Here is a 27,077-nt window from a genome sequence, read left to right as displayed (position 1 = left end):
TCCCAGGAGCTTAGCACTTACCTAGGTTTGGTTTCCTTTGGAAGCAGATCACTGGAGGCTTACTGATGTTTTATAATGGTTGCATTGATTTACACATATACAGGCTGAGTAGGGGGAGGCACATAGCTTAAGCACTCCAACAGATGTCAGGGTCCACTACTCCCACACCACATCTCTAGGAAGACAGCTGGCATCCCCAAAAGCTTTTTACAGAGTCCCCAAGAAACTCAGCTCTGCTTCTGCCTCTCACAATCTCATTCCAAACTGCAGTCTATTGCTCTTTTTACACTGAGACAACTTGGCTCCTTCTGCATTCTGAGTAGGGTTGCCAGGTTCAGGGCCTGAGACTGATCCTGTATCTTTAGGAGAAGAGAAAGTCAGAAAAGTGCAGGTGTTCTTGCAACCCTGTAATGGGAAAAACTACCAGGTGGAATTCTCCCTTCCCCCTGCACAACTTTTAAAGATACAGAAGACCTCTTGTTTGCCAGGCCCGGCCTCCAAGAGGTCTTCTGTATCTTTAAAAATTGTGCAGGGGGAAGGGAGAATCTCACCTGGTGGTTTTTCCCATTACAGTGTTGCAAGAACACCTGCACTTGGCTGACTTTCTCTTCTGCTAAAGATACAGGATCAGTCTCAGGCCCTGAACCTGGCAACCCTAATCCAGAGTGGGGTGATGGGAGAAAGGGATATCCTTTTGCCAGAAATGACTCTCAACCTTCCAGAAGAGTGTCTGGTTCTGTCCTAGTCATTGTGGAACAGCTATTGAGAACAATCAGCTAGTCTTCCTAACAAATGGAAGCTACTTGGCAGTCCTCTGATCATCTTTGTTACCCTCCTCTGAACCCGTTCCAGTTTGTCTGCATCCTTCTTGAAGTGCAGAGACCAGAACTGGACGCAGTATTCAAGATGAGGCCTAACCAGTTCTGAATAGAGGGGAACTAGTACTTCATGCGATTTGGAAACTAGACTTCTGTTAATGCAGCCAAATATAGCTTTTGCCTTTTTTGCAGCCACATCACACTGTTGGCTCACATTCATCTTGTGATCAACGACAATTCCAAGATCTTTCTCACATGTCGTACTGCTGAGCCAAGTATCCCCCATCTTATAACTGTGCATAAAAACCAATTTTAAAATAAATTAAAACAAAACAACTTTAAAAACATTTTTAGAAAAGCTTTAAAAAATCTTTTTAAAAGGTTAAAAAACATTGTTTTTTTTAAAAAAGTTTTTAAAACATATTAAAAAGCAATTCCAACACAGAAGCAGACTGGGATAAAGTCTCAAAAGGCTTGTTGAAAGATGAAGGTCTTCAAAAGGTGCCAAAGAGATAACAGAGATGGTGCCTGTCTAATATTTAAGGGTAGGGAGTTCTACAGGATAGGTGCTGCCACACTAAAGGTCCATGTCCTATGTTGTGCGGAAAGGATCTCCTGATAAGATGGTATCTGCAGGAGGCCCTCACCTGCAGAAAGCAGTGATCGACTGGGTATATAAGGGATGAGATGATTTTCAGGTATCCTAGTTCCAAGCTGTATAGGGCTTTGTACACCAAAACTAGAACCTTGAAGTTGGCCCGGTAGCAAATGGGCAGCCAGTGCAATGCTTTCAGCAACGGGGTGACATGTTGGCGATACCCAACCCCAGTGAGCAGTCTCGCCACAGCATTTTGCAACAGCTACAGCTTCTGGAGCAACCTCGAGGGCAGCCTCACATAGAGCGCATTACAGGAATCCAGCCTGGAGGTTACCAGTGCATGGACAACAGCGGTCAGGCTATCCCAGTCCAGAAACAGCTGCAGCTATCTTAACAGCCAAAGCTGGTAAAAGGGACTCCTAGCCACTGAGGTCACCTGGGCCTTTAGCGACAAGGATGGATCTAGGAGCACCCCCATACTACGGACCTCCTCTTTCAGAGGGAGTATTACCCCATCCAAAGCAGGCAACTGACCAATTATCTGAACTTGGGAATAACCAACCCACAGGGCTTCTGTCTTGCTAGGATTCAGACTCAGTTTACTGGCCCTCATCCAGCCCACCACCAAGTCCAGGCACCGGTCCAGGGCTTGCACAGCCTCTCCCAATTCAGATGTTACAGAGAAATGTAACATACCCATCTCACCAAGTCGGCCCAGAAGGATAACATGGACAATGGTATCAAAAGCCTCTGAGAGATTAAGTAAGCGTAACAGGGTCGCACTCTCCCATCCTTCTCCCGATAAAGGTCATCCATCATGGCGACAAAGTTTAAGGATACTGGGAATTGTAGCTCTGTGAGGAGTAAAATACAGTTCCTAGGATTCTTTGGGGAGTGCTTTCCATGTGCTTTAAATGCATGGTGTATATGCAGCTTAAGTGTGTCATCAGTGGGCAACAATCTTTGCAAAGTCATGTAGGTAGATTTCACATAATGAAATCAGTTTATGCTTGTAGGAACATTTCACTCCCACACAAGAGAAGATGCTCAGTATCAGTAGAGCAAACCAAAATCCAGTTCTGAGATGAACATAGCCATTCAGTTAATTATGCTAGGATCTTGGGCTTTAACAAGATACACATCTGGTCATACAGAGGAATCTAGGATGCAGATGAGGAATCTGTGGCCCTTCAGATACTGTTGGCCTGTAACTTCCCTGGAAAACTGGTCGAAAGTGTTGTTAAAGATAAACTAACCAAGCATATAGAAGCCTTGCTGAAGCAGAACCAGCATGGCTTCTGCAAGGATACGTCCTGTCTCACTAACCTATTAGAGTTCTTTGAGATTGTCTACAAGCACAGAGATAGTGGCGATTCAATAGACATAGCGTACTTCAACAAGGTACCTCACCAAAGACTCTTGAGTAAGCTTAGCAGTCATGGAACAAAATGAGAGGTTCTCTTGTGCATCAGGAACTGTCTAGGAAACAGAAAGCAGAGTTCTCCCAATTAAGGGATGTAAAGTGGAATCCCCCCAGGATTGCTATTAGGACCTGTGCTTAAGAGTTCATAAATGATCTAGACTTAAGGGTGAGCAGTGAGGTGGTCATGTTGGCTGATACTGAATTGTTCAGGGTTGTTAAAATAAAAAGGGATTATGAAGAGCTCCAAAAGGACCTCTCCAAACTGAATCAGTTGCAAATAGCAACTCAAGTGTAAAGTTATGCATATTGGAGCAAACTCCCCCCCCCTAATTTCACATATATGTTCATGGAGTCTGAACTGGCTGTAACTGACCAGGAATGAAACCTTGGGTTCACAGTGGATAGCTCAATGAAGATGTTGACCTAGTGTGCAGCAGCAGCAACTGTGAAAAAGGAAAATTCCATGCTAGGGATCATTAGGAAAGGTATTCAAAATAAAACTGCTAATATCATAATGCCATTATATAAATCTATCGTGTGGCCATATTTGGAATACTCTGTACAGTTCTGGTTGCCTCACCTCAGAAAAGATATTGTAGAGCTGGAAAAAGTTCAGAAAAGGTCAATTAAAATGATTGGGGGATGGAGCAACTCTTTGAGGAAAGGTTGCAGCATTGGGGGCTTTTTAGCTTAGAAAAAAGGAGAGTAAGAAATGACATGATAGAACTGTATAAAACTGCCTCAAGGAGCTTACAGTCTAAAACTGAATACAGGGAAAGCGGAGGAAGGGGATGAAAGTGGAGACAGGGGTAAACAGAAGAGTAATATGCCATTGCTTCATTTACAAATGCTCAGGCCTAGATCTTACACAGGCTGAATTAAAGTAGGTCAGGATAGCCAACACAGCATTCTCCAGATGTTGGACTACAGCTTCCATCATCCCTGACTATTGGCCATGCTGGCTGGGGCTGATGGGAGTTATAGTCCAACAACATTTGTTGGCACCATGCTGTATGTGAAGTAAGTGAGGCAGCATCACACAGGTGTTCTGGAGGCAGTTCCAAACATACAGGTCAGCAAGGAAGTCTTGCGGGAACAGGAGACCCTCCACTGAAAAGTGAAGAAGCAAAAATCATGGACAGGGATGTATTAGGATATAAGAGCAGAGAGAGAAGGGGGCAAGGTCCTGAGGATGGGCTTTGAAGACAAGTTGTGCTGGATCCAGGAGCTGAAAGGAAACCAGTGTAGGGATTTAAGAGAACCACCATATTATGAAAGGTGAATGATTTTGGCTGTAGAATGCTGGATAGAATTCTGGAATCAAAGGTGAAACAACAGAAATCCAGAGAGGAAGATTGCCGCAGTCTAGGTCACAGACCAGAGTTTTTGCTGAAGTGACAGAAAGGAAGTGTTGTATTTTTTGAAATATTGTAAAGGAGGAGATTGCAGTACTTGGCAACAGACTGGATATCGCAAACAAAGGAGAGGAGTAATATATGCCAAGCTTATGTTCTTGTTCAAAACGTATGAAGAACAGAGGGCTTGGAAAGAAAGACAAGAAGCTTGGTAATGGTCAGACTGAATTTGAGATGACGACAAAGCATCTAAACAGACACCAGAGGTGAACTTGGAGATGTAGGACTGGATGAGGACAGCAGTTCAGGGACAGACAGAGATCAAACGAAGTGTCACCTGTGTATAGAAGATACTGAAAGCATGGGATTTGATCAGGTCACCCAAGGACCACGTGTAGAGTGCAAAGAGCAGATATGAGTGACCCCAATACAGAGAGAGAAAGGTGTGAAAGAAGTTCCACCTATGTTGAAGTATTGCTGCCAACTGCCCCGTTCATCAGCTAGGCTGGTGCTTGTACAGAGATCAGGCAACTCTTAAGCTTCTCCAAAATCTGCCTACCAGCAAAAACATGCAAGTTAATCAGTCTCAACAAACCAGAGAATACAAACAGCATAGCTCATCATGCTGACCTCTCTGCAACAGCTTTTTTTGGGGAGGGTTACTGCCCTGGTATATATGTATATCCTCCCCCTTATTTTGTCAACATATTGTCAGCCTCACTGCTCTGCATAGACCATAAAGCACTTAAGCATCTTTCATCATTCTCTTTCCTTCTGAAACACTTGAAATTATTTCAAATGAACTGAGCAGGCATTAATTAATTTACCAAAATCTTTTTTAAAAAAACCCTACCAGGCTTTTGTTGCTGTTCACACTGGAAAAGCCTTTTGCTTATGGCTTGACTGATGCAGGTGTGTCAATGGAGAGAGCTAATGTTGGTCAATTAGAGTTCTTGCCCCTGTTAAAAATTAACTACCGGCCAGGACTCAAGAGACTATTCTTTTTCAAGGATGATGGTTCCTGCAAAACAGCTCCAGATCACCAGCTAAAGAAAAAGAATGTGATAGAAGTACATACACTTCCTCACCAAGCTAGCAGAGCCTAATTACACCCATATCACTAGATAATCTGATTAGTTAAGCTCCTGTGCATTAAACAGAGCTCAGGCTGTTCCCTTGACTCTTCTACCATTTCCAAGAGGCAGAAAATGAACTAAGCATGTGCATAGGACTAAATGAGAATCTGTAGGTGAATAACCACAGTTCTGACTTCTGCCTCAGGCTTTGCCCCATTTCAAGCTGCTCCATAATTTTCACTACAGATATACTACAGAAACAAATTTAGACTGTTATTTTTGAGGCGGAAAGTGACAACTATGTCCCTTCCATCCACAATAATCAGATGGTAAATGGTGTTGTGAAGGAAAGTTACATACACTTCAGCAACTTTTATTCATTTATTCCAGTTTGAATATATTTTTGCCATATCCTAAAGAGGGCTTGAGCAAATTGAGGCTTAACAGTTTGATCTCCTCTTGAATTAAAATGGAAATGGACTACCTTCAAATCCATTCCGACTTATGGCGACCCTATGAATAGGGTTTTCATGGTATTCAGAGGGGGTTTACCATTGCCTTCCTCTGAGGCTGAGAGGCAGTGACTGGCCCAAGGTCACCCAGTGAGCTTTATGGCTATGTGGGGATTCAAACCCTGGCTTCCCAGGTCCTAGTCCAACACCTTACCCACTACACCACACTGGCTCTCTCTTGAACTAAAGCCGGTGTGTATTTTCAGGACAACTCTACATTTTGAATTTGTCTCCATGCCCACTTTTAAGGAGACCAGGAAACAATCAATATGAGCTGTAATGCAGTCTCTCTTGCACACTAAGATACCACAATAAAACTTGGTGTCTATATTAACTTAATTCCCCAAAGACTGAAAATCAGCTCAGTGCCTGTATGGGATTTGGTTGGAGAGAAAGAAAGATGTAAATGTACCATTGGTCTCACCTGAAAGGTGATTTTCATAGGAGTGGGCCATCACTGTGGGGAGTAGTTCCACCTATCGTGCGAAGGCAAGAATGTTTTTGAAGTCAAGACTAGGGACGTCATGCCCCTCCCACTCTCCAGTTCATTCGTAGCGAGTCTAAAAAGAGATATCTAAAAATACAAGAACAAGGCCAACAGGCCTGCCAGGAAAATAACATAATAGTCACATGCATAACAACATGACTCTAACATAACTACACAACATAACATAACAGAACTAAAAGTCTTGACTTCACTCTTACATTTAAATATAATAGCGTAACAATAACATGTAACCCATTGATAAAATCTCTAGTCATCCTCCAACTGGGAGGGTCGTGATGGCCCACTCCTATGAAAATCACCTTTCAGGTGAGACCAATGGTACATTTTCCATAGGAGGTGGGCCATCACTGTGGGATGTACCAAAGCAACCCATATAGGGAGGGACCACCCACATGTTAATCCTCATTAAGAACCTGTTGCAACACTCGTCTGCCAAAAGATGCATCAGCAGAGGCATAACGATCAATTTTATAATGCCTTATAAACGAGTGTGGGGTAGACCAGACTGCAGCCCTACAAATATCGGCAACAGGAGCATTAGTGGCAAAAGCAGCCGAGGTGGCAGCTGACCTGGTAGAATGAGCCGTTATACTAGCTGGAACTGACAGCTTCAGGGACTCATATGCTAAAGTAATGCATGCCCTTAACCAACGGGATAAGGTAGAATTGGATACTTTATGCCCCATAGACCTTGGATGAAAGGATACAAACAGAGACTCCGTTCGTCGAATCTCTTGGGTCCTAGACAGGTAGGTCTTGAGAGCCCTCCGGACATCTAACGAATGCCAAGCCTTTTCAAGAGGATGGGTAGGATCCGGGCAAAAGGAAGGCAACACAATGTCCTGGTTGCAATGAAAAACTGAATCGACCTTGGGACGAAAGGAAGGGTCAGTCTTCAGCACAACAGAGTCCTTATGGAAGACGCAGAGGTGTCGAGCAGAAGACAATGCGCCCAACTCCGAAACGCGTCTGGCAGATGTGATTGCGATCAGAAACAGGACCTTGAAGGACAGCATACGTAGGGGCACAGTCCTGATGGGTTCAAATGGAGGGCGTTGCAAAGCCTGCAGAACTTTCGGCAAACTCCATGAGGGGAACCGATGGACAACAGCCGGAGAGCGTAGGGCGACTCCCCTCAAAAAACGTTTGATGAACGGATGTGAGGAAATATGATCTCCAGGAGAGGACACTGAGAGAATGGATGACAGAGTAGACGCATGTCGACATAGAGTGTTGGGTCGAAGTCCCATCATAAAGCCACTATGGAGAAATTGGAGCACCTGGTGCACATTGGCCTGGGATGGATCGTGGTGGTGGGACTGACACCACTTGGAGAAAGCCACCCAGGTATGTTGATAAATGCGAGTGGTAGATGGTCTTCTCGAGGCCAAAATAATATCAATCACAGCGTCAGACAGTCCAGCTGACCTCAAATGTCTCCGTTCAAACGCCACGCTGTTAGATTGAGCCAAGTAGGGTCCTGGTGCAGTACTGGACCCTGGGATAGGAGGTCTGGCGTTACTGGAAGTGTCCAAGGATCCATCATTGACATTGCCAGAAGATCTGAGAACCACGGTTGGCGTGGCCAAAATGGTGCTATCAGAACCAGCTGTGCCCTTTCGGTTCGCGCCTTCCTCAAGGTGTTGGCTAACAATGGTATGGGAGGAAAGGCATACAATAGACCGTCTGGCCACGGTGTTGTCAGAGCATCCACTGCTTCTGCTGTTGAGTCCAGGTATCGGGCAAAGTACCTTGGAAGCTGGCAATTGTGACTGGAAGCAAACAGGTCGACTGAGAGGGCGCCGAACCGACACTGGAGACGATGGAAAATGGCTGGATGAAGTTTCCATTCTCCCGGAAAGACCTGTTGTCTGCTGAGCCAGTCTGCTGTCACATTCCAAATCCCTCTGAGGTGTTCTGCTTTCAGGGATTGTAGATGTTGTTCTGCCCAGACAAAGATGAGGGAGGCTAAGTCCTGCAGAGGACGAGACCTGGTGCCCCCCTGTCTGTTCAAATGTGATTTTACACACGTGTTGTCTGTTCGAATGAGCACATGATGCAAAGGGAACAGAGACTGAAAATGACATAGAGCCAAGTGGACAGCCTTTAGTTCCAGCCAGTTGATGCTTCAAGATTGCTCTGCGTTGGGCCAAACCCCCTGAACGTACTGGGAGTTGCAGTGGGCTCCCCAACCTATGAGGCTGGCGTCTGTGGTCACGACGGTTCTGCGGGGTTCTCTGAACGACGTGCCCTTGGAGAGGTGTTGAACCTTGGTCCACCAGCGGAAGGAGAGGCGCAGAGCGGGGCTCAAACGAACTTTGCGATGGTTGGAGCTGGCAATGTCTTTTCGAAAAGGCAACAGAGTCCACTGAAGGGGCCGAGTGTGGGCTCGAGCCCAGGGCACAATGTGGATTGTGGAGATAAACATCCCGAGCGCTCTGGCGAGAAGCATGACGTCTGCGGATGTTTGTTGCATCAGGGACCTTGCAATGCTTGTGATGGCAGTGATGCGATCTGGAGCCAGGAAGACCATTGTCTGCAGGGTGTCCAACATTGCCCCAAGATGTAGTAGGCGTTGGGTTGGTTGGAGATGGCTTTTGTCGAAGTTGACAAGCCAGCCGTAGGTCTGCAAAACATTGAGGGTGATCATTAAATGATGATGAGCCAGCTCTTCAGACTTGGACCGTATTAGCAGATCATCCAAATATGGGTGGATATGAACCCCTTGGGTCCGAAGGTAAGCCACTAGGATGAGTAGCACCTTGGTAAATACTCTTGGAGCAGAGGAGAGGCCAAATGGCATCGCTCTATATTGAAAATGTTGGTGGCCAAAGGCAAACCGAAGAAACTTTCTGTGGGCTATGCAAATGGGCACATGGAGATACGCTTCCTTAAGGTCGATAGAAGCCAGGAAGTCTCCTTCATGCAGACTCTCGGTAATGGAATGGAGAGATTCCATTTTGAACCTGCGGTATGTTACAAAACGGTTGACAAACTTGAGGTCCAATACTGCCCTCCAAGATAAATCTCGTTTTGGCACAGCAAATAGGAGGGAGTACACCCCTTCCGACCTCTCAGTTGTGGGAACTGGCTCTATTGCCGCTATGTCCAAGAGGTGATGTATAGCTGTCTGCATGATGTTGTGCCTGGCTGGTGCCCTTGGGCAAGGAGACGGATGGAATCTGTCTGATGGGGTTGCCCAGAACTCTATGGTATAGCCATAAGTGAAAAGGTCCCTGATCCAGGAGACCGTAGTAAGGCGCAGCCATCGATCTCCAAAATTAAGTAATCTGCCACCTATGGGGAGGGTGTTAATACTACTTGTGTAGGCGAGGGCCTCCCCTATATGAGGACGATGAGTTGCCCCTGCGCCCTTGGTACTGACCTCTGCCCTGGAAGCGTCGGTTCCAGGAGCCCCTGAATGCGTTGGGGTCATAGGGTCTGAAGTCGCGGCCTCGTCCTCCTGGCCGCGTTCCTCGAAAGGACTGGTTAGAACGAAAGGAGGGAAATCGCCTGAAGGGCCTGTGGTCGATGTTCTTGACTGTGGCCAGAACCGGTTTTTGGGCGTCTTTTGGATCAACCAGAACTGCCTTTAGAGCTTCCTCGCCGAAGAATAGAGATCCGGAGTAAGGAGCCTTAGACAGGTTCAGTCTGGCCGCTGAATCAGCTTGCCAGTGGCGAAGCCAGAGGGTGCGACGAGCGACTATTTGAGTCGTCATGGCTCGTGCCCCTAATTGAGTGGCATCCAAAGTGGCATCGGCCACAAAAGCTGCTGTCTTACGTAATTTCGATAGTGCTCTTCTGAAGGCGACAGGATCAGGGCTAGCATCCTCTAGAAGGTCATCCATCCACATCATAGAGGCTCTGGAGAATATGGAGGCTGAAGCGGAGGCACGCATGGCTAAGGCAGTGGCCTCGTGATTCTTGCGGAGGGCGAAGTCTATTCGTCGCTCAGTAGTATCTTTTAGGTGGGATTCCCCTTCCCTGGGCAAAAGCGATCGTGAAACGAGGCGAGCGATTGGTTCATCTATGCCAGGGACATCTAACTTGGTGGCAAAGTCTGGGGCTAGGGCGTACAATCTGTCAGCCAGGTTCTTGAAGCGTCGGGCTTTGAGTGGAAGAGCCCATTCTTCGGAGGCTAATTTGGCAATTGGGTCCGGCACCGGGATGTAGTGTTCAGTAGGTGCAGGGGATTTGAGGACCTTGGCCCCTTTGATAGCTGGGGCGGACGAAGTTGAAGGCGCAGTCTGGAGACCAAGGGTATGAAGTACCCTACGTGCTAGCGGCTGATAGTCTGAGGTATCAAACAGGCGATACGATGTATCCTCCTCATGATCTGAATAGTCGCTCCAGTCGTCTCCTTCAACATGGCCAGTGAAAGTTGACTCCTCCGCATACGAGGCTTCGTCCGTACATCTGCCTCTGGCTACATCAAAGGGATCTGGTGAACAGGAAGGATGAGCTTCATGGCACACACGTTGGTCCATGTTGAGTGGGGGTATGGCAGGAACTTGTGGTAGTGACTTCATTTGGGTGAAAAATGCCAGCATGGCTTGAAGTTGGGAGAGGAAATCAGGAGACAGCTGCAGACCAGATGTGGCAGATGTGTGTGCCTGATGAACTATTGGGACAGATGTTTGAGGCGGTAAACCAGAGGTAGGTTCGTTAGGCGAACAGTGAGCGGGAAAGCCAAGAAACTCTTCCTCGTCAGAGGCAGCAGCCGGGGAATGGAAAATATCGCTTATGTGTGTCTGTGCTGTGGTTGGTACAGAGACATAACGAGGGCGCTTTGGTTTACTATGGCTGGAAAGATGTTTTGTCTTAGCCAGTGCTTTGGCATGTCTGGTCTTAGACGTGTTAGGATGTTGTGGCTTGGCTGATTGTGGCATGTCTGGCTGATCTGGCACCATGTGTGTTGATGGTGACATGCCTGGCTGTTCTGCCATCTTAAATAAACCTGGGTGCAGTACACTGCCACGGAGGGGGCAGGATGTAAAGACCCGAACTGGCACAGCGTACTACCACGGAGGGGGTAGGATACACTGGCAGATGGCAAAATGCACTGCCACAGAGGGGGCAGAATGCACTGAGGTATCAGCGTTAATATAATATAGGCTGTTTTAGAGTTGGCACACTCAGATTAGTGCTGTAGGCTGGGTTTTTGGCTTGTTCACGGCCCCAGAGGGGGCAGGATATACAATGTAAATCAGATTTAATACAAGTCAGCCACTGATATTAAAGCTCCAGCCTTGATAATGTAATCCAGCCACTAGGATTAAAGCTCCAGCCTTGATAATACAATCCAGCCCACTAGGATTGGAGCTCCAGCCTTGATAATATAATTCAGCCACTAGGATTACAGCCACCGTAAAAATGTGTGTAAATCAGCCCTGTGTAAGTTTGTCAGCAGCACATATACACAAACATACAGATAGATAGCCTGCAGGGGAGGTATCCGATGGTTAATAAATGGTAACAAAAAAGGCGGGAATTTTGAATTTCAAAAAATGGCGCCCGGAAAAAAGGGCGGGAAAAAACGATCAAAAAAGGCTGAGGGAGAAGGAGCAATGGCGGCCGTGTGGGGACGGAGTGGGAGGAAGGACTGTCCAGCACAGACTAGCAGGGGAAGCAGCGGAGCCGAAAACTGCACTAGCGGCTCAAAGGAATCCCCAGAAGGGAACAGGCAGTAAGGGAAAAGCGGCAGCCGCCGCCGAGAGAGCCGCCGTCGCCGTTTGCAAAGCCCTTTGCAGTGGGAATTAAAGCCACGTAGCGAGGGTGATCTGAGGAAAAAGGTATGATGGGGTAACGGCAGAAGCCGCAGCTGCAAGCTCCCGCAGAGATCGGAAGAGCCGCAGCCGTGGCAACAGAGCCGGGGGTGGGGGGAAGCTCCAAAACGATCAAAACCAAGATAACCGCAGCCGCGGTCACTGAGGGAACTCCCAGGCAACGGATACAACAGAGCCGGGGGGAGGGGGGACTCGAAAACTGCCAAAAACAAAAAGAGAGCCGCAGCCGCGGTCTCAGAGGGAGCCCCCAGTCAAGGAAAGAAAATAACTTGAAAAGAATAGCTCGGGAAAAAACGAAGAGAGCCGCAGCCGCGGTCTCTGAGGGGACCCTCAGTAGGTTAAACACAAAAGAGAAAAAAGGATTTGAAAACAAATACACAAATACACAAACAAATACGAGACTTAGCTAAATGCTACATGTAATTCCAATCTTGTTCGTACGAAGGCAAGAATGAACTGGGGAGTGGGAGGGGCATGACGTCCCTAGTCTTGACTTCAAAAACATTCTTGCCTTCGCACGATAGGTGGAACTACTCCCCACAGTGATGGCCCACCTCCTATGGAAAAGTATCATATCTGAGCATTCTAGAACACTGTGTTCTACTGCTAACAGTTTAGTAACTTTGGACCAATGCATGTTTTTTTTGTTTTTTTTAGATACTTGTGTACATTGAGTCTTGCAAGGAAAGTGCATGAAATTTTGCATGGTATGGAGAAAATGGATAGAGAAAAGTTTTTCTCCCTCTCTTGTAACACTAGAACTCTTGGACATCCAGTGAAGTTGAATGGTGGAAAATTCAAGACAAAGACAAAATAAAATACTCCACACACCGTACAAATTATGGAATTTGCTCCACAGTCAGAAGCAGTATACTTCCGAATGTATGTACTGCCTTCAAGTCAATTCCGACCTATGGCAACCCTATGAATAGGGTTTTCGTGAGGCTGAGAGGCAGCGACTGGCCCAAGGTCACCCAGTGAGCTTCATGGCTATCTGGGGATTCAAACCCTGATCTCCCAGGTCATAGTCAAACACCTTAATCACTATACCACACAGGCTCTAGTTGCTGGATATTGCACATCCAGAGAGAGCTGTTGCACTCAGGTCCTGCTTATGGGTTTAGGCATCTGATTGGCTAGGATGCTGGTCTAGATGGGCCACTGGCTCTTATGTGTGTTAAGAATATATTCAATAAATAATAGTGACATCACTGGAGTCTTTTGGTTCTTGAATATGTATTCTTTTTACTGAAAAAACCATTCATAAATTAACAAATACAAAATGTACAAACACATGGGTAAATAAATGTAATGACACAAAGGATTGCTTTGCTGAAAATTGTGTGTGTTTTAAAACACTAGATTTCAGTGCAAAAATGTACCCCTGGCACCTCATAGAAAACATAATAGCAAGCTCAAACAACAGGATGGAAGGAAGGAAGCTGCATGTTGTTTAATGCTACCTTTGACAGTAGGCGCTTGGAAATGAATGGTGATTGCTCAGCTGGTAAACTCTTTAAAGAGGAGCTTTTAGTTTTACAAAAAGTAGTGGCTTTAAAACAAATGTTTTAGCAAATAAAGACCCACACGGCTCATACAAAAAACATACACATTTTATCATAGTGTTCTGCCCCCTAGCAGTGTTAGCCAACAGTGCTGATGGAGATGGGGAGCAGTGGCCTTGTTGAAATTTCAGCTGCCAAAGTATGCAGTTTTTAAAATGATTTTTTTTACACCATAACATCACATGCGCTTGACATTTATGTTTTCAACAATTACATTTACTATACAGTATTTGACTTAGCTGATAAGAGTAACAGTGCACATTTGAAAGATATTCCACATTTTAAAGAGGAAAATAAAACAACTTGATTGGAAAAAAAATAAACCAAAAGTCATTGATTAATTAGTAAAACTGACCCTTTCATGCTAATCTTTAGCAAGTGCCTTTCTGAGCAGAGGTAATTCCTATTCTTGTTCAAGAAGAGAGGGTGTAGAGGGATGGCCACTTACTCAAAAGGTTGAGGATTTGAAATCCCATACAGCCTAATGTTTATTTGGGTATATGTAGATGTGATGGTGAATTTGGATAGTTTGAAATATACTCCTCAACTGAAGCACCATTAAATAAAGATGTTGGTTTCTATCAGCTTTCTAGATTAAAAAAAAGAAATTAAGAAAAAGGTATTGTTACATCTGAAAAAGGTCTCAAAATTTATGTCTTTATTGCTATATGTGCCATAAAAAAATAAAAAGACACAAATCCTTACCTCTGCAGCAGCCATGAAGGGTTCCCTTATGAAGTATTTTAAAGCACACTTACCAGCATTCTCAAGAGCAGAACTGCTGCCTTTCATATGGGCTGATAAGACATACACTTGCTCGCACACATGCATTCTTTCATAACTCTTTCAAGACATACGAAAATAGGCCTGGTCAGTCACACCCACAATATATGTATATGGGGGATCATACATCCACCAAACCAAGGAAACTACATGTAAACTATGCAAGTTAAAGAAACTAAAGGCAACTATGCAATAAAAGAAATTAAAGTACTTCTCAGGTTAAGTACAATCTGTGTCTATAAATATATATTAAAGGGCAATCCAAAAAAACATTTACCAAGGTTATAAGCCCTAGTAACAAACAAGTTTGTACATACTGTATAAACAAGTAAGATTGGTTTTAAACCAGAAAGAAATGAAACAAACAAAAGGCACAAATCTAAGATGACAGTTTTAAACAAAAACTGGATCTGCAAAACTGAATGGAGGATATGGACCAAGCACTTCTGTCAGAAACTCACATTTTTTTCCTGAACTAATCTCAATGCCCTTCATTCTTTTAATTATGATTTGAAGTCTGGATATATTTATCCCGGTATTTGTACTTGTGCAACACTTTCTCTGGTTAAACATCATAACCAAGAGTTTTAACCTACAATTTTAGTCTATATTAGTTCAGTGTACAGTTTCATTTACACAATAAATATATCAAAATACTATAACTCGCGCAACCCTCAAAGTTAAATTACAGGAATCACTGTAGACTTTTCAACAGACAGGCTAAACAATTTGCAAACGTAGTCTGAACAAAAAACGTGTGCATATGAGGGGTGAGTGAAGACTTCAACAGTTTCTTGGAGAATCTGTCCCTTGCGAAGATGAAGCTGGTTTGGAAACATTTCCTCCTACCTTTAGCTTCCAGTGTAAGATATATGGCAGAATGTGATTGATCAGGAAAAGATTGGAAAGGAGTTTCAACTACAAAATATATGGGATTGGTCTTTGTTCTTTAATGAATGGGATCCCTACTTCCAAAGGCAGATTCCCCACCCCCACCCTAAATAAGCACCACTATGGCTTCCATTTATTAAGCTTCACAACCTACTGGCAAGGCCCCAATCCTGCTAACAACCAAGTAAGTAGCCCTGAAGAGAATTACTCACTTGAGTGTCATCTGATGAGCTGAAGTGCTTGCACAGGTGGGGGGGGGGTTTACTTACATTATCTTATGTTGTAAACCTTCAGCCTCAGTTCTGGATATATATTTTTTTTTAAAAGGAAAAGCAATTTATACAAGCTTATTTACACCTGCACTTCTTTAAGAAGTGATTCTGGGGTGTGTGTGTGTGTGTGTGTGTATATATATATATAGTTCTTCAAGCAGGTCAAAAAACCAATAGAAACACAAATGTGGAAGAATGATACGATTGCTTAGTAGCAGTTCATCCCCCATTATGGTCATTGCCTCCAAAACGGCTTCTGGCATCCGAAGTCAAGAAGCAACAGTGTCCTTTTCACCCAAACTGGTTCTATGAATGGAAAAGCACACTAAGTCACAGTTTGGTGTTGAAGATTAAGGAGATGGAATGCTGGGATAAAAGCAGCAGGTCACATCACTGTTCTCTTAAAAAAGAAATAAAAAAGCAAGTGAAGTCCAAGCTCGCCGCACAGTCTTGAGTGGGCTAATAGTCTTATGATCTGTGTGCGTGGATTATTCTTCAAAATACTGTGATCCTTCATTAGACACAAAAATTTTCTTGTCCAAGAGATACCTACAAAATAATATCTTCATATGCTTTCGTCTTTTCATCATCTTAGTATTCATTCACCAGAGCCAGCTCTGGCATCAGGTTGACAGTTATGTTTTTATACAAGGCGTCATATGTAATATTTGGAAAATAGTTCAAGTTATTGAGGCCATCCAATTCTTGCCTCTCTTTGGACTTCCTCAGCAGCGCATACCTATTTGAAGAAAATAAAATTGGGAGAAATAAGGCTACTGCTCCAAATTCAAGATGAGAACCTAGTGTATTCCTAGAAACAGGATCCTCAGTATCAATGCTTTCTTTTAATATTGATAGATTTCTATCCCTAAATAGATTACAATCACTCAAGAATTAATGATTCTCCACAACAGGACCCTGGGATTTCAAATAAGCACACTGAACAATATGCAATTAGATTTGGTGCATAAAACGTAGTAAATAATGACATTCTAAAGCTCCATCTCCTGACCAAATCTGTTTTGCAGAATGACAAGTGTGCTTAACATCTTTATATATTTTGCACATACATAGGTAACAAATAAGTTTATACAACTCCTTTTTTAAAACTAACACTCCCTAGTACTAAAACATACTGGGTTCTAGACCTTCGCTGCACAGGCATAGCACACATGTGCAGAGGGCAACCCTGTTCACCTACTTCTATGCATGGGCACCTTGTGCACTATATTATTATGGAGAATGGGAAGTTGCTGTGTGCCTCCTATAAATCCACCCACACTATGCTGCTCCATTCAATCAAGGAATGCCTCTAATCTCAAAGCCAAAATACCCAATTTCCAGTGTCACCCTTTTCTGCAGGAAAGGGTGGTATGGAACATGCTGGCTTCAGCTGTTGCTATATGAAAGCATCCGGTATCTCTTCAGGAAAAGGTGGCGAGGAGTGTGTCAGTTCTGGCCAATGCTTCAAGGCATGCAGCATAAGCCAAATCCATCCCCTTCCTTTCCTACATTAACTTGCTGGTTTGGCTCTGCATGACAGAGATTCTCCAGACACCTTGGTTGCATGCTTGTCAAATGATGCTCACCCTTTCCAAACTTGGAGCTGGGAAGTGAACCATGATCTTTGGGCAGCTGCCAGATAATCCCTGCCAACTTCAGAGTTCCAAGGCTGGGAAGGAAGGCTTGTTGCTTGCCAGAGGGCAACAACCCATTTGCCATAGAGAGTGCGGCAAACAAAACTGTTTCAACCTAAACATATCCAGAGCAATTCTTCCTAACACAGGACTACCATCAGTAAAAGGGTCAATAACTGGAATACAATCCACGTGGACCTGGTTTTTTCCCCTCACTGTAGTTTTTCCTTTTATTGGTAAGAGAAAGATTCAGTTCATTGTGCTTCATGAATCTGCTGACTGCTTACTCAGAACTCAGCATCCCTCTCTAACTATCTAGGCATAACTTGGTGGCATTAAGAAGTTGACTCAGCAACTAACCTTCCGCCCTTGCCCAGCTTAAGTAGGGCCGGGCGGCCCCCTGCTTGCGTGTACCCCAAGTCACGGTTGGAGGCGGGCGCATAGGTGCAAACTCCTCCTGAGCTGGGCTTGTTGAATCTCCCACCATGCCCACCTCCTGGACCTGGGTGAAGGCGGGGTCTCAGCATCAGTCCCGTCCTCTCCCTCCACGGCGGGGGGAGAGCTGTCTGACAGCAGCGGTGGCAGAAAAGGAGTAAGGGACCAGTCTGGGGGTCCCTCTCAAGGGGTGTCTGGGACAGCTGAAGGTGGCCTGTCATTGCACGGGGGCTGCTTTGATGTCCCTCTCCTCGCTGGGTCCTTCCCTGGCCGGGATGTCCCAGTTCAAGTCTTCCTCCCTCTGCTCCTGTGTCCACCCCCAGCTAGCATGGCTCATGACATCTTCTGCCTCAAGTGCCTATCACCAAAGCATTACAGCTATAAGCAACAGCAGTTCAGGTCATGAGTGCAATGTCCTTCAACTGATAGCATCTCCAAACTGCTCTAGAGAACCAAACAATTCTGCTGTATTTCTCCAAACAGTTCTTTGGACCGTGCTGCAGATTTGTGGAGCAGATGAGATATAGCCCAGGAATGTTTTCAGTGCCAGGGGTCAGCTCTCAGTTCATTTGCAGAGGAGCCCCTCCCCAGCGGGCTTCCCACAGGCAACTTGTTGGTCACTGTGGGAAACATAAACTTGAACTAGATTGGACTGATCCAGCAGGACTTTTATGATGCTCTGTTCTACATGACAACCAGCCCCCACACACCTGGGGTTAGGAAGAAAAGGTTCCAAGTCAAAAGAACATCACCTGCAGGCTGGTTTAAGTCATGGCTACTCTGATTTCAGATGTTAAGTATAATCTTTACCTGCCAACTGCAACAGCACAATGAAAGCTGTGAGTTAACTGGAAGAATGTATCAAATGACTCATCAGGGAAAAGAGGAGACTGGAAAACAGCCCAGAACCTGTACTGCATTCTATGCTTGAGTGTACAGTTAATTTACAGTGCACACTGCAGTATACATGTATTCACTAATAGGCAAAAAACCTTGCAGTTTAAGAAAATACCTATAGCCAACAGATATTTCTATCAAACTTTAAACAGTAGGGAAATTGGGCGGCTATAGTGAATGCACCAGGGGAGCAGGAGACATGACCTCCTCTCTGAGATATTGTACTGCCCTACAAATTTGTCAAAAAGCAAACACAATTTGGGTTGGTCTTTCACAGTCCAATCCACCTCCTGTGTAGCTTGGAAGAATTTAGTAACATGTGCATTATCTCAGAGAGGAAGTCAGGTCTTCTGCTCCCCTGGTGCATTCACTATAGCTGCCCAATTTCCCTGCTTTTTCAGTTTCATAGAAATATCTATGGGCTATAGGTATGTTTTTAAACTGAAAGGTTTTTGGCTTATTAGTGAATTTCTCTGCTTTTTAATCTGGGAGGTAAGAAATGGGATCCTGTGCAAGTTTGCTGAGAATGGATTGATCACTTGCATGCTTATTGAGTTCAGTGGGATTTACTCCCCTGCAATCATGCTTAGGATAGGTGAAACTGACCGCAGGGGAGGAGGGAGGGGAGGGAGGGCAGAGGGGAGGAGAAGGGCAGGTTTAATCATTTGCATGTTTATTGGGTTCAGTGGTATTTACTCCTGTGCAATCAAGCTTAGGATAGGTAACACTGACCAGGGGGGAGAGCTGGAGTGGGCAGGGGAGGAGGAGGAAGGAAGAGGGAAGGGGAGGAGGAAGGGAGAAGAAAGGGGAAGGAGGGGAAAGGCAGGTCTGATCATTTGCATGCTTATTGAGTTCAATGGGATTTACTCCTATGCAATCATGGTTAGGATAGGTAAAACTGACCATGGGGGGATGAGGGGGAGGGGAGAAGAAAGGGAGGGAAGAGGGAAGCAGAAGGAGGGGGAGGCAAAAGGAGGGGATTGGAGGGGGAGGGGCAAAGGAAGGGGGAGGGCAGGTTTGATCATATGCATGCTTATTGAGTTCAGTGGGATTTGCTCCCATGCAATCATGCTTAAAATAGGTAAAACTGACCATGGGGAGGAAGAGGGGGAGGGGAGGAGATTGGGTGGGTGGGCACTGGGCAGAGGGGAAAACCCTTTCCTTTCCAAAAGGAAAACATTGTGAACAGTATCATTGCTTTTCTGAGTTCCCCTCACCTTTTTATTCTACAGCAGGCATATGTACCCTAACCCACCCAAATGTAAACCAAAGCCGTCCCTGGCCACATCCACACCAGACTTTTATTTCACTTTAGACAGTCATGGCTTCTCCCAAAGAATCCTGGAAGTGTAGTTAGTGAAGGGTGCTGAGAGTTGCTGGGAGATGCCCTGTTCCCCTCACAGAGCTTCAGTCTGAGTGGCTGACTATTAAACCAGTCTGGCCACTAGAGCTCTCTCAGTGGAATAGGAGTCTCCTCTCAGCACCCTTCACAAACTACACTTCCCAGGATTCTCTGGGGAAAGCCATGACTGTCTCACGTGAAATCAAAGTCTGGTATGGGCATGGCCCCGATTAGGCAAGCCCAGCAGCGGTGACTCTGGCTTTTAGAACACTGACAGTTGGTTCTTACTGAGCAAGCCCGACATTATCATTGAGTTCAAGCCAAAATTTCTTAAATTAAAAATCAGCCAGGCATCTTTTTTAAAGTCTAAACTGCAGAAGATGAAGGTCAGAGTATGGAGCAAGGTCAGTATCAGGATTACAGGTACTCTGTGAGCATGGCTGGTTTTTAAAGAATTTCAACAGATTATGAGAACTCTGACAGAAAAAAGTCCAAACATGATCTCGTTTCTCCCCCTCTTTTTAGACTTTGAACTCTCTATTCTTTCTGACTGAAAATTTACAGGGTTGTTAAGCAACCATTCCTGAGTTCAGGACTGTAAGTTTTGTAAGGTTTTGTTTTCAAATGAGCTTATGGGAAGCATCAGAATGGGAAGGGGGTGTATTTTCAATTTAACATTGTGGAATGTGAAAAATCCACGCTGGCTATAGTATACAGCCACTCTTGTGGCTGTATAATTATGTGCATGCCTTACGCCCTTGTATCTGGCCTGGAAGTTTCATTTAATGCAGAATGCTGCAACCAGACTGCTCACAGGAGCAGACTACTATCAATATCGAGTCCAACCCTTTGCTCAATGAAGGAATCCAGCTTAAAGCATGCCCAACAGGTAGCTGTCCAGCTGCCTCTTGAATGCCTCCCGCGTTGGAGAGCTCCCTAGGTAATTGGTTCCATTGTCATACCACTCTAACAGAGGAAGTTTTTTCCTGATGTTCAGCTGAAATCTGGCTTCCTGTAACTTGAACCCTTCATTCCATGTCTTGCACTCTGAGATGATTAAGAAGAGATCCTGGCCCTTTGTATGACAACCTTTCAAGTACTTGAAGAATGCTATTGTATCTTCCCTCACTTTTCTCTTCTCAAGGCTAAACATGCCCAGTCCTTTCAGTCTCTCCTCATTGGCTTTGTTTTCAGTCCCTGATCATCCTTGTTGCCCTCCTCTGAACCTGTTTGTCTATAGTGCATTGTTCTTAAAGTGCAGTTCTCAAGATGAGGCCTAACCAGTGCCAAATAGAAGGGAACTAGTAATTCACATCGTTTGGAAAACTATACCTCTGTTAACACAGCCTAAAATAGCATTTGCCTTTTTTGCAGCCACATCACACTATTGGCTCATATTCAGCCTCTGATAAAATTAAACGTGTTTTTATATTTAACATGCAGGTTTAAAAAAATACAAATAGAATCACATAGGAGGCCTGATTATTACTGCGATCACAGCAAGTGCTGGGGGGAAATTTAACCCTTTCTTCCTCTGCTGTAGCCATGAGGAAAATCCCTCCTGTGAAGTTGGTATTTGCTTTTGTGTGGGTAATCCACTACTGCTGTCAACTGAATAAAACTAGCTAGCAGAAGCAAGTTTTTGTTTATGCCGGCAGTTTTTAAAGCTCTGATCTCCTTGGTAATGCTGAAAGCAGCCTGATGTTTCAGAGAGAGGTCTCTCCCAGCCCTTACATGGAGATGCTAGGGATTGAATCTGGCACCTTCTGCATACAAACCACTACCACTGAGCTATGGCCCTTCAATATCAACTACTCTGGGTATAGTTTGTCAGCTTCTTCTGCCTAAGCCCCATGTAATTAATGTGTATTGCAAAATAATGGCATGGTGAGTCCTGGAAAGATACACATATGGATTGCCTATAACCATAAGCAAGTTGTACACATGCACAACTGCCATTAATTTTATTGTAGCTGGCTTACTCGTTTGATAGATTACAGACCTAGCTGTGCTCTGAACAAAAACTCCGAAGTAATAATGCACCTCCAGCTGAAATGTTTGAAGCTTTGACAGAGCTTAGAAGCTTTGAATATGGGCTGGGATCAGCCCAATTATTTTTTATCTATATATAATTGGCCAGTGATGCAATCTGAGAGAAAAGGAAACTGTGTGTGAAAGGCTGCATTGGTAGCCTCTCTTTCAAGTTTGATTCACTCTGACACAAGTTCTAACCACAAATATGTGAGTTTCCATGACAGACACTAGGGTTGTGCACTGTATTTGGCTGAATCCCGAACCAAATCAAGCCATTCCAGGGTTCAGCTGAATCTGGACGAGACAGCCCCGGATCAGGTCAAACCACTTGGAGTGTCTGGGAGTTGTCAAAAGATGGGAGTAAGGTCAGGTGGTGGGAGAAAAAGAGAGGCATGCTTGCATTCTTGCCAGAAAAAAAGCCCCCTCTATCTTGCTTACCATGAAAATCCTATTGATAGGGTCACCATAAGTCGGAATCGACTTGAAGGCAGACCATCCATTATCATCATCTTGCTTTCAAGTAAGCAAGTGCAGTAGTGGCTGATGAGACATGACTGCTAACCTGGCTTCCCAATAACACATAGCACTGCCAGTTGCCAACAGGGAGAGGACAGTAATGGCTGGTGGTGCAGGCAGGGCAGCATTACTTACCTGGCTTCCCAATGCTGCACATCATTGCTAGTTACTGAGAGGGGGACAGTCGAGACAGCAGGGAGCTTGTGTGGTGTGGACACAGCAGCAGGAGTATCAGATTGGCTCCACCACCGTGTCCACATCATGTCAAGATCCTTGCTGCCTTGCCCCTCCCCTTCTCCCTCTCAGTAACTGGCAGCAATGCATGGTGTTGGAAAGTCAGGTAAGCAACACTGTGCTCTGCATGCATGCCCTGCCAGCTGCTACTGCCTTCTCCATCAGTACAGGGAGCACAGCATTCAAAAAGCAGGTAAACAATACCTCAACACTAGCCACTATTTCTCCTTCTTCCCCCATCCCCCTCCCAACCTCATGCTTGCTTAGGGTTTAAAACCCCCAGTTAAACATTAGGGCTGGTCCCCAAATTAATTCAGGCTCCAGATCCAACGCCAATTTCATCTTGCATCAGATAAAAGAGCTATATGCTAAAATCATCTCAGGATGGCTAAGCATGGATTGAAATGCTTAGGAATCACAGAAGTACAAGAGAATAATTTGTAATGTCAGACAAGATTTAAAATACTCACAGATTTCTGAAGATATGGGCTTAACTACAGTGGTGGAGAATGTAAACATCAGCCTCCCTACATGGACAAAAGTACCACACAAGAAGCTTTTAAGAGTCACTTGACTCCACCCTGAGCTTTTAAGGTGGCAGAGTTTTAGCATTTGGGATCAGACAAGCTAGCAACTGACATGCATTCCTGAAGTGTCAGGAAGTTGGGACTTTCGGAGTATCTCTATGATAAAATTTCACTTGCCTTCCTAAGAACTGTACTTCTCCTCTATGATGATGGGGAATAGACTTGTATTTCCCTGTCTCTCCTTCTGGCCGAGTCACCAAGTAGCCTGCATAGTGCACCCTAGAGGGGAAAAAAGGATGGGAAAAACTTTTCAGCTGCTTTGACTAAGACTGGACAATCTGAGCAACTATTACCACAATACGTTTTATATGCTCCTGACAATCTCATGTAACCAAATGGCCATATTTAAATCATCTGCAGGTCAAGCAGCTGTCTGCACATCATACTTTATTCAGGAAATGTAATGGGCAATTTAAAAAACCAACATGTGACCGACAGACAGTTCACAACCTCACGCAGAACTGTAAAAAAAAAAAAAAAAAGAAGAAAGAAAACCCATCCCTCAAGGAAACAAACACTTTCCACAAAGTCAATAAAGAAGTTAAGGCTATGTCATACGTTCTAGAAGTTCTTCCTTAAAAGTTATGTACAGGTGGAAAACTGCCTGAATGTTACTCTGCAAGATTGGCAGTTCACGCACAGGGCCAAACACAAAAAGGAATTAGTCAGACCCTGCAGGCAGCTTGTGCTGCCAAGATGGGTTTGTGATGTCCAAGAAGAAATGTCAGCAACCCACAAGCGTTCCAAAGATAAGCCAGCCAAAACCACCATGTCAGAATTCTGCATCACATGTCAGAATTCTCATTGTTCATCTGATGTAGTGGGAATTTGATAGCCTATGGAGAAGCCATGCCACAATTAGAACTTGCATGTAATCGATCCCCACCAACCCATTGCATGTAAGGTACCTGTTCCAAAGGTCATCATCTTCTCCACCCCAGCCCCAGAAGGCATTTGGAAAGCCATTGATTTTTTTAAACTGTTCCACTGTTAAGCCACTCACTCCACCAAAGAACTCGTTGTAAGGGAGGCTATATAAAAAGAAGTTTCAATCAATGTTACTGTGAACAGAACTTAATACAGGTTAGGACAGATTTGGTTAACTGTACATAGTCTGTCACAAACAGTTTTGTAGGATGTAGACAGCCACAGCAATGTCTGCCTCTGCATATTTTAGCTATTTTAATTTTTAAAAGTAGGGGACTGCAGTTACTTACAGATACATATATTTATCCAGCTTTGCTGCAAAGTGTCTTGGCATCTGCCCACATCCATAATGATTACGGTCGTTTTCAGGTATATGGTCCACATCATGGAAGATCAAACAATCCCAGTCCAGGTCCTTCATTGCTTCCCGAAAGCCAACATTAAAGAGCATGGCACGGTTAAAAGGTTGGTTACCAGCCTGCAAGAGAACCCCAACACGCTAATTACATTCAAGTTTATTCACAAGATAGTCTATGTACTGCCTTTCATGTTGCATTCAGATACTTGCAATATGGGTATGAATGTTCATCTTAACATAAGAACATAAGAAGAGCCTGCTGGATCAGGCCAGTGGCCCATCTAGTCCAGCATCCTGTTCTCACAGTGGCCAATCAGGTGCCTGGGGGAAGCCCGCAAGCAGGACCCGAGTGCAAGAACACTCTCCCCTCCTGAGGCTTCCGGCAACTGGTGTTCAGAAGCATGCTGCCTCTGACTAGGGTGGCACAGCACAGCCATCACGGCTAGTAGCCATTGATAGCCCTGTCCTCCATGAATTTGTCTAATCTTCTTTTAAAGCCGTGCAAGCTGGTGGCCATTACTGCATCTTGTGGGAGCAAATTCCATAGTTTAACTATGCACTGAGTAAAGAAGTACTTCCTTTTGTCTGTCCTGAATCTTCCAACATTCAGCTTCTTTGAATGTCCACGAGTTCTAGTATTATGAGAGAGGGAGAAGAACTTTTCTCTATCCACTTTCTCAATGCCATGCATAATTTTATACACTTCTATCATGTCTCCTCTGACCCGCCTTTTCTCTAAACTAAAAAGCCCCAAATGCTGCAACCTTTCCTCGTAAGGGAGTCGCTCCATCCCCTTGATCATTCTGGTTGCCCTCTTCTGAACCTTTTCCAACTCTAGAATATCCTTTTTGAGATGAGGCGACCAGAACTGTACACGGTATTCCAAATGCGGCCGCACCATAGATTTATACAACGGCATTATGATATCGGCTGTTTTATTTTCAATACCTTTCCTAATTATCGCTAGCACGGAATTTGCCTTTTTCACAGCTGCCGCACACTGGATTGACATTTTCATCGTGCTGTCCACTACGACCCCGAGGTCTCTCTCCTGGTCGGTCACCGCCAGTTCAGACCCCATGAGCGTATATGTGAAATTAAGATTTTTTGCTCCAATATGCATAATTTTACACTTGTTTATATTGAATTGCATTTGCCATTTTTCTGCCCATTCACTCAGTTTGGAGAGATCTTTTTGGAGCTCTTCGCAATCCCTTTTTGTTTTAACAACCCTGAACAATTTAGTGTCGTCAGCAAACTTGGCCACTTCACTGCTCACTCCTAATTCTAGGTCATTAATGAACAAGTTGAAAAGTACAGGTCCCAATACCGATCCTTGAGGGACTCCACTTTCTACAGCCCTCCATTGGGAGAACTGTCCATTGATTCCTACTCTCTGCTTTCTGCTTCTTAACCAATTCCTTATCCACAAGAGGACCTCTCCTCTTATTCCATGACTGCTAAGCTTCCTCAGAAGCCTTTGGTGAGGTACCTTGTCAAACGCTTTTTGAAAGTCTAAGTACACTATGTCCACTGGATCACCTCTATCTATATGCTTGTTGACACTCTCAAAGAATTCTAATAGGTTACTGAGACAGGACTTTCCCTTGCAGAAGCCATGCTGGCTCTGCTTCAGCAAGGCTTGATCTTCTATGTGCTTAGTTAATCTAGCTTTAATAATACTTTCTACCAGTTTTCCAGGGACAGAAGTTAAGCTAACTGGCCTGTAATTTCCGGGATCCCCTCTGGATCCCTTTTTGAAGATTGGCGTTACATTTGCCACTTTCCAGTCCTCAGGCACGGAGGAGGACCCGAGGGACAAGTTACATATTTTAGTTAGCAGATCAGCAATTTCACCTTTGAGTTCTTTGAGAACTCTCGGGTGGATGCCATCCGGGCCCGGTGATTTGTCAGTTTTTATATTGTCCATTAAGCCTAGAACTTCCTCTCTTGTTACCACTATTTGTCTCAGTTCCTCAGAATCCCTTCCTGCAAATGTTAGTTCAGGTTCAGGGATCTGCCCTATATCTTCCACTGTGAAGACAGATGCAAAGAATTCATTTAGCTTCTCTGCAATCTCCTTATCGTTCTTTAGTACACCTTTGACTCCCTTATCATCCAAGGGTTCAATCGCCTCCCTAGATGGTCTTCTGCTTTGAATGTATTTATAGAATTTTTTGTGGTTGGTTTTTATGTTCTTAGCAATGGGCTCCTCAAATTCTTTTTTAGCATCCCTTATTGTCTTCTTGCATTTCTTTTGCCAGAGTTTGTGTTCTTTTTTATTTTCTTCATTCGGACAAGACTTCCATTTTCTGAAGGAAGACTTTTTGCCTCTAAGAGCTTCCTTGACTTTGCTTGTTAACCATGCTGGCATCTTCTTGGCCCTGGCGGTACCTTTTCTGATCTGCGGTATGCACTCCAGTTGAGCTTCTAATATAGTGTTTTTAAACAACTTCCAAGCATTTTCGAGTGATGTGACCCTCTGGACTTTGTTTTTCAGCTTTCTTTTTACCAATCCCCTCA

General features: G+C 44.6%; 1 protein-coding gene and 1 long non-coding RNA gene across 4 annotated transcripts in view; one reads left to right on the top strand and one right to left on the bottom strand.

Moving 5' to 3' along the window:
- The window catches only part of LOC133387150 (uncharacterized), a 39,849-nt gene extending 26,517 nt beyond the window's left edge, over positions 1–13,332 (top strand). Inside the window, exon 3 of the long non-coding RNA XR_009763390.1 lies at positions 12,734–13,332. This is a non-coding gene — a long non-coding RNA (uncharacterized LOC133387150). The remainder of the gene's footprint in view (positions 1–12,733) is intronic.
- Positions 13,333–15,930: 2,598 nt separating this feature from the next.
- B4GALT5 (beta-1,4-galactosyltransferase 5) overlaps positions 15,931–27,077 on the bottom strand; it is an 82,765-nt gene continuing 71,618 nt past the window's right edge. For all 3 annotated transcript variants that reach the window (XM_061631335.1, XM_061631338.1, XM_061631336.1), the window contains exons 6-9: positions 24,487–24,674; positions 24,178–24,300; positions 23,387–23,488; positions 15,931–16,326 (exon numbers count right to left, since the gene is read on the bottom strand). In XM_061631335.1, the coding sequence (XP_061487319.1) occupies positions 16,179–16,326; positions 23,387–23,488; positions 24,178–24,300; positions 24,487–24,674 (561 nt within the window). In that variant the 3' untranslated portion in view covers positions 15,931–16,178. The remainder of the gene's footprint in view (positions 16,327–23,386; positions 23,489–24,177; positions 24,301–24,486; positions 24,675–27,077) is intronic.

The sequence above is a fragment of the Rhineura floridana genome, chromosome 6, assembly GCF_030035675.1.
Source record: "Rhineura floridana isolate rRhiFlo1 chromosome 6, rRhiFlo1.hap2, whole genome shotgun sequence".
NCBI lineage: Eukaryota > Metazoa > Chordata > Lepidosauria > Squamata > Rhineuridae > Rhineura > Rhineura floridana.
This window is presented reverse-complemented; position numbering and strand designations above follow the sequence as displayed.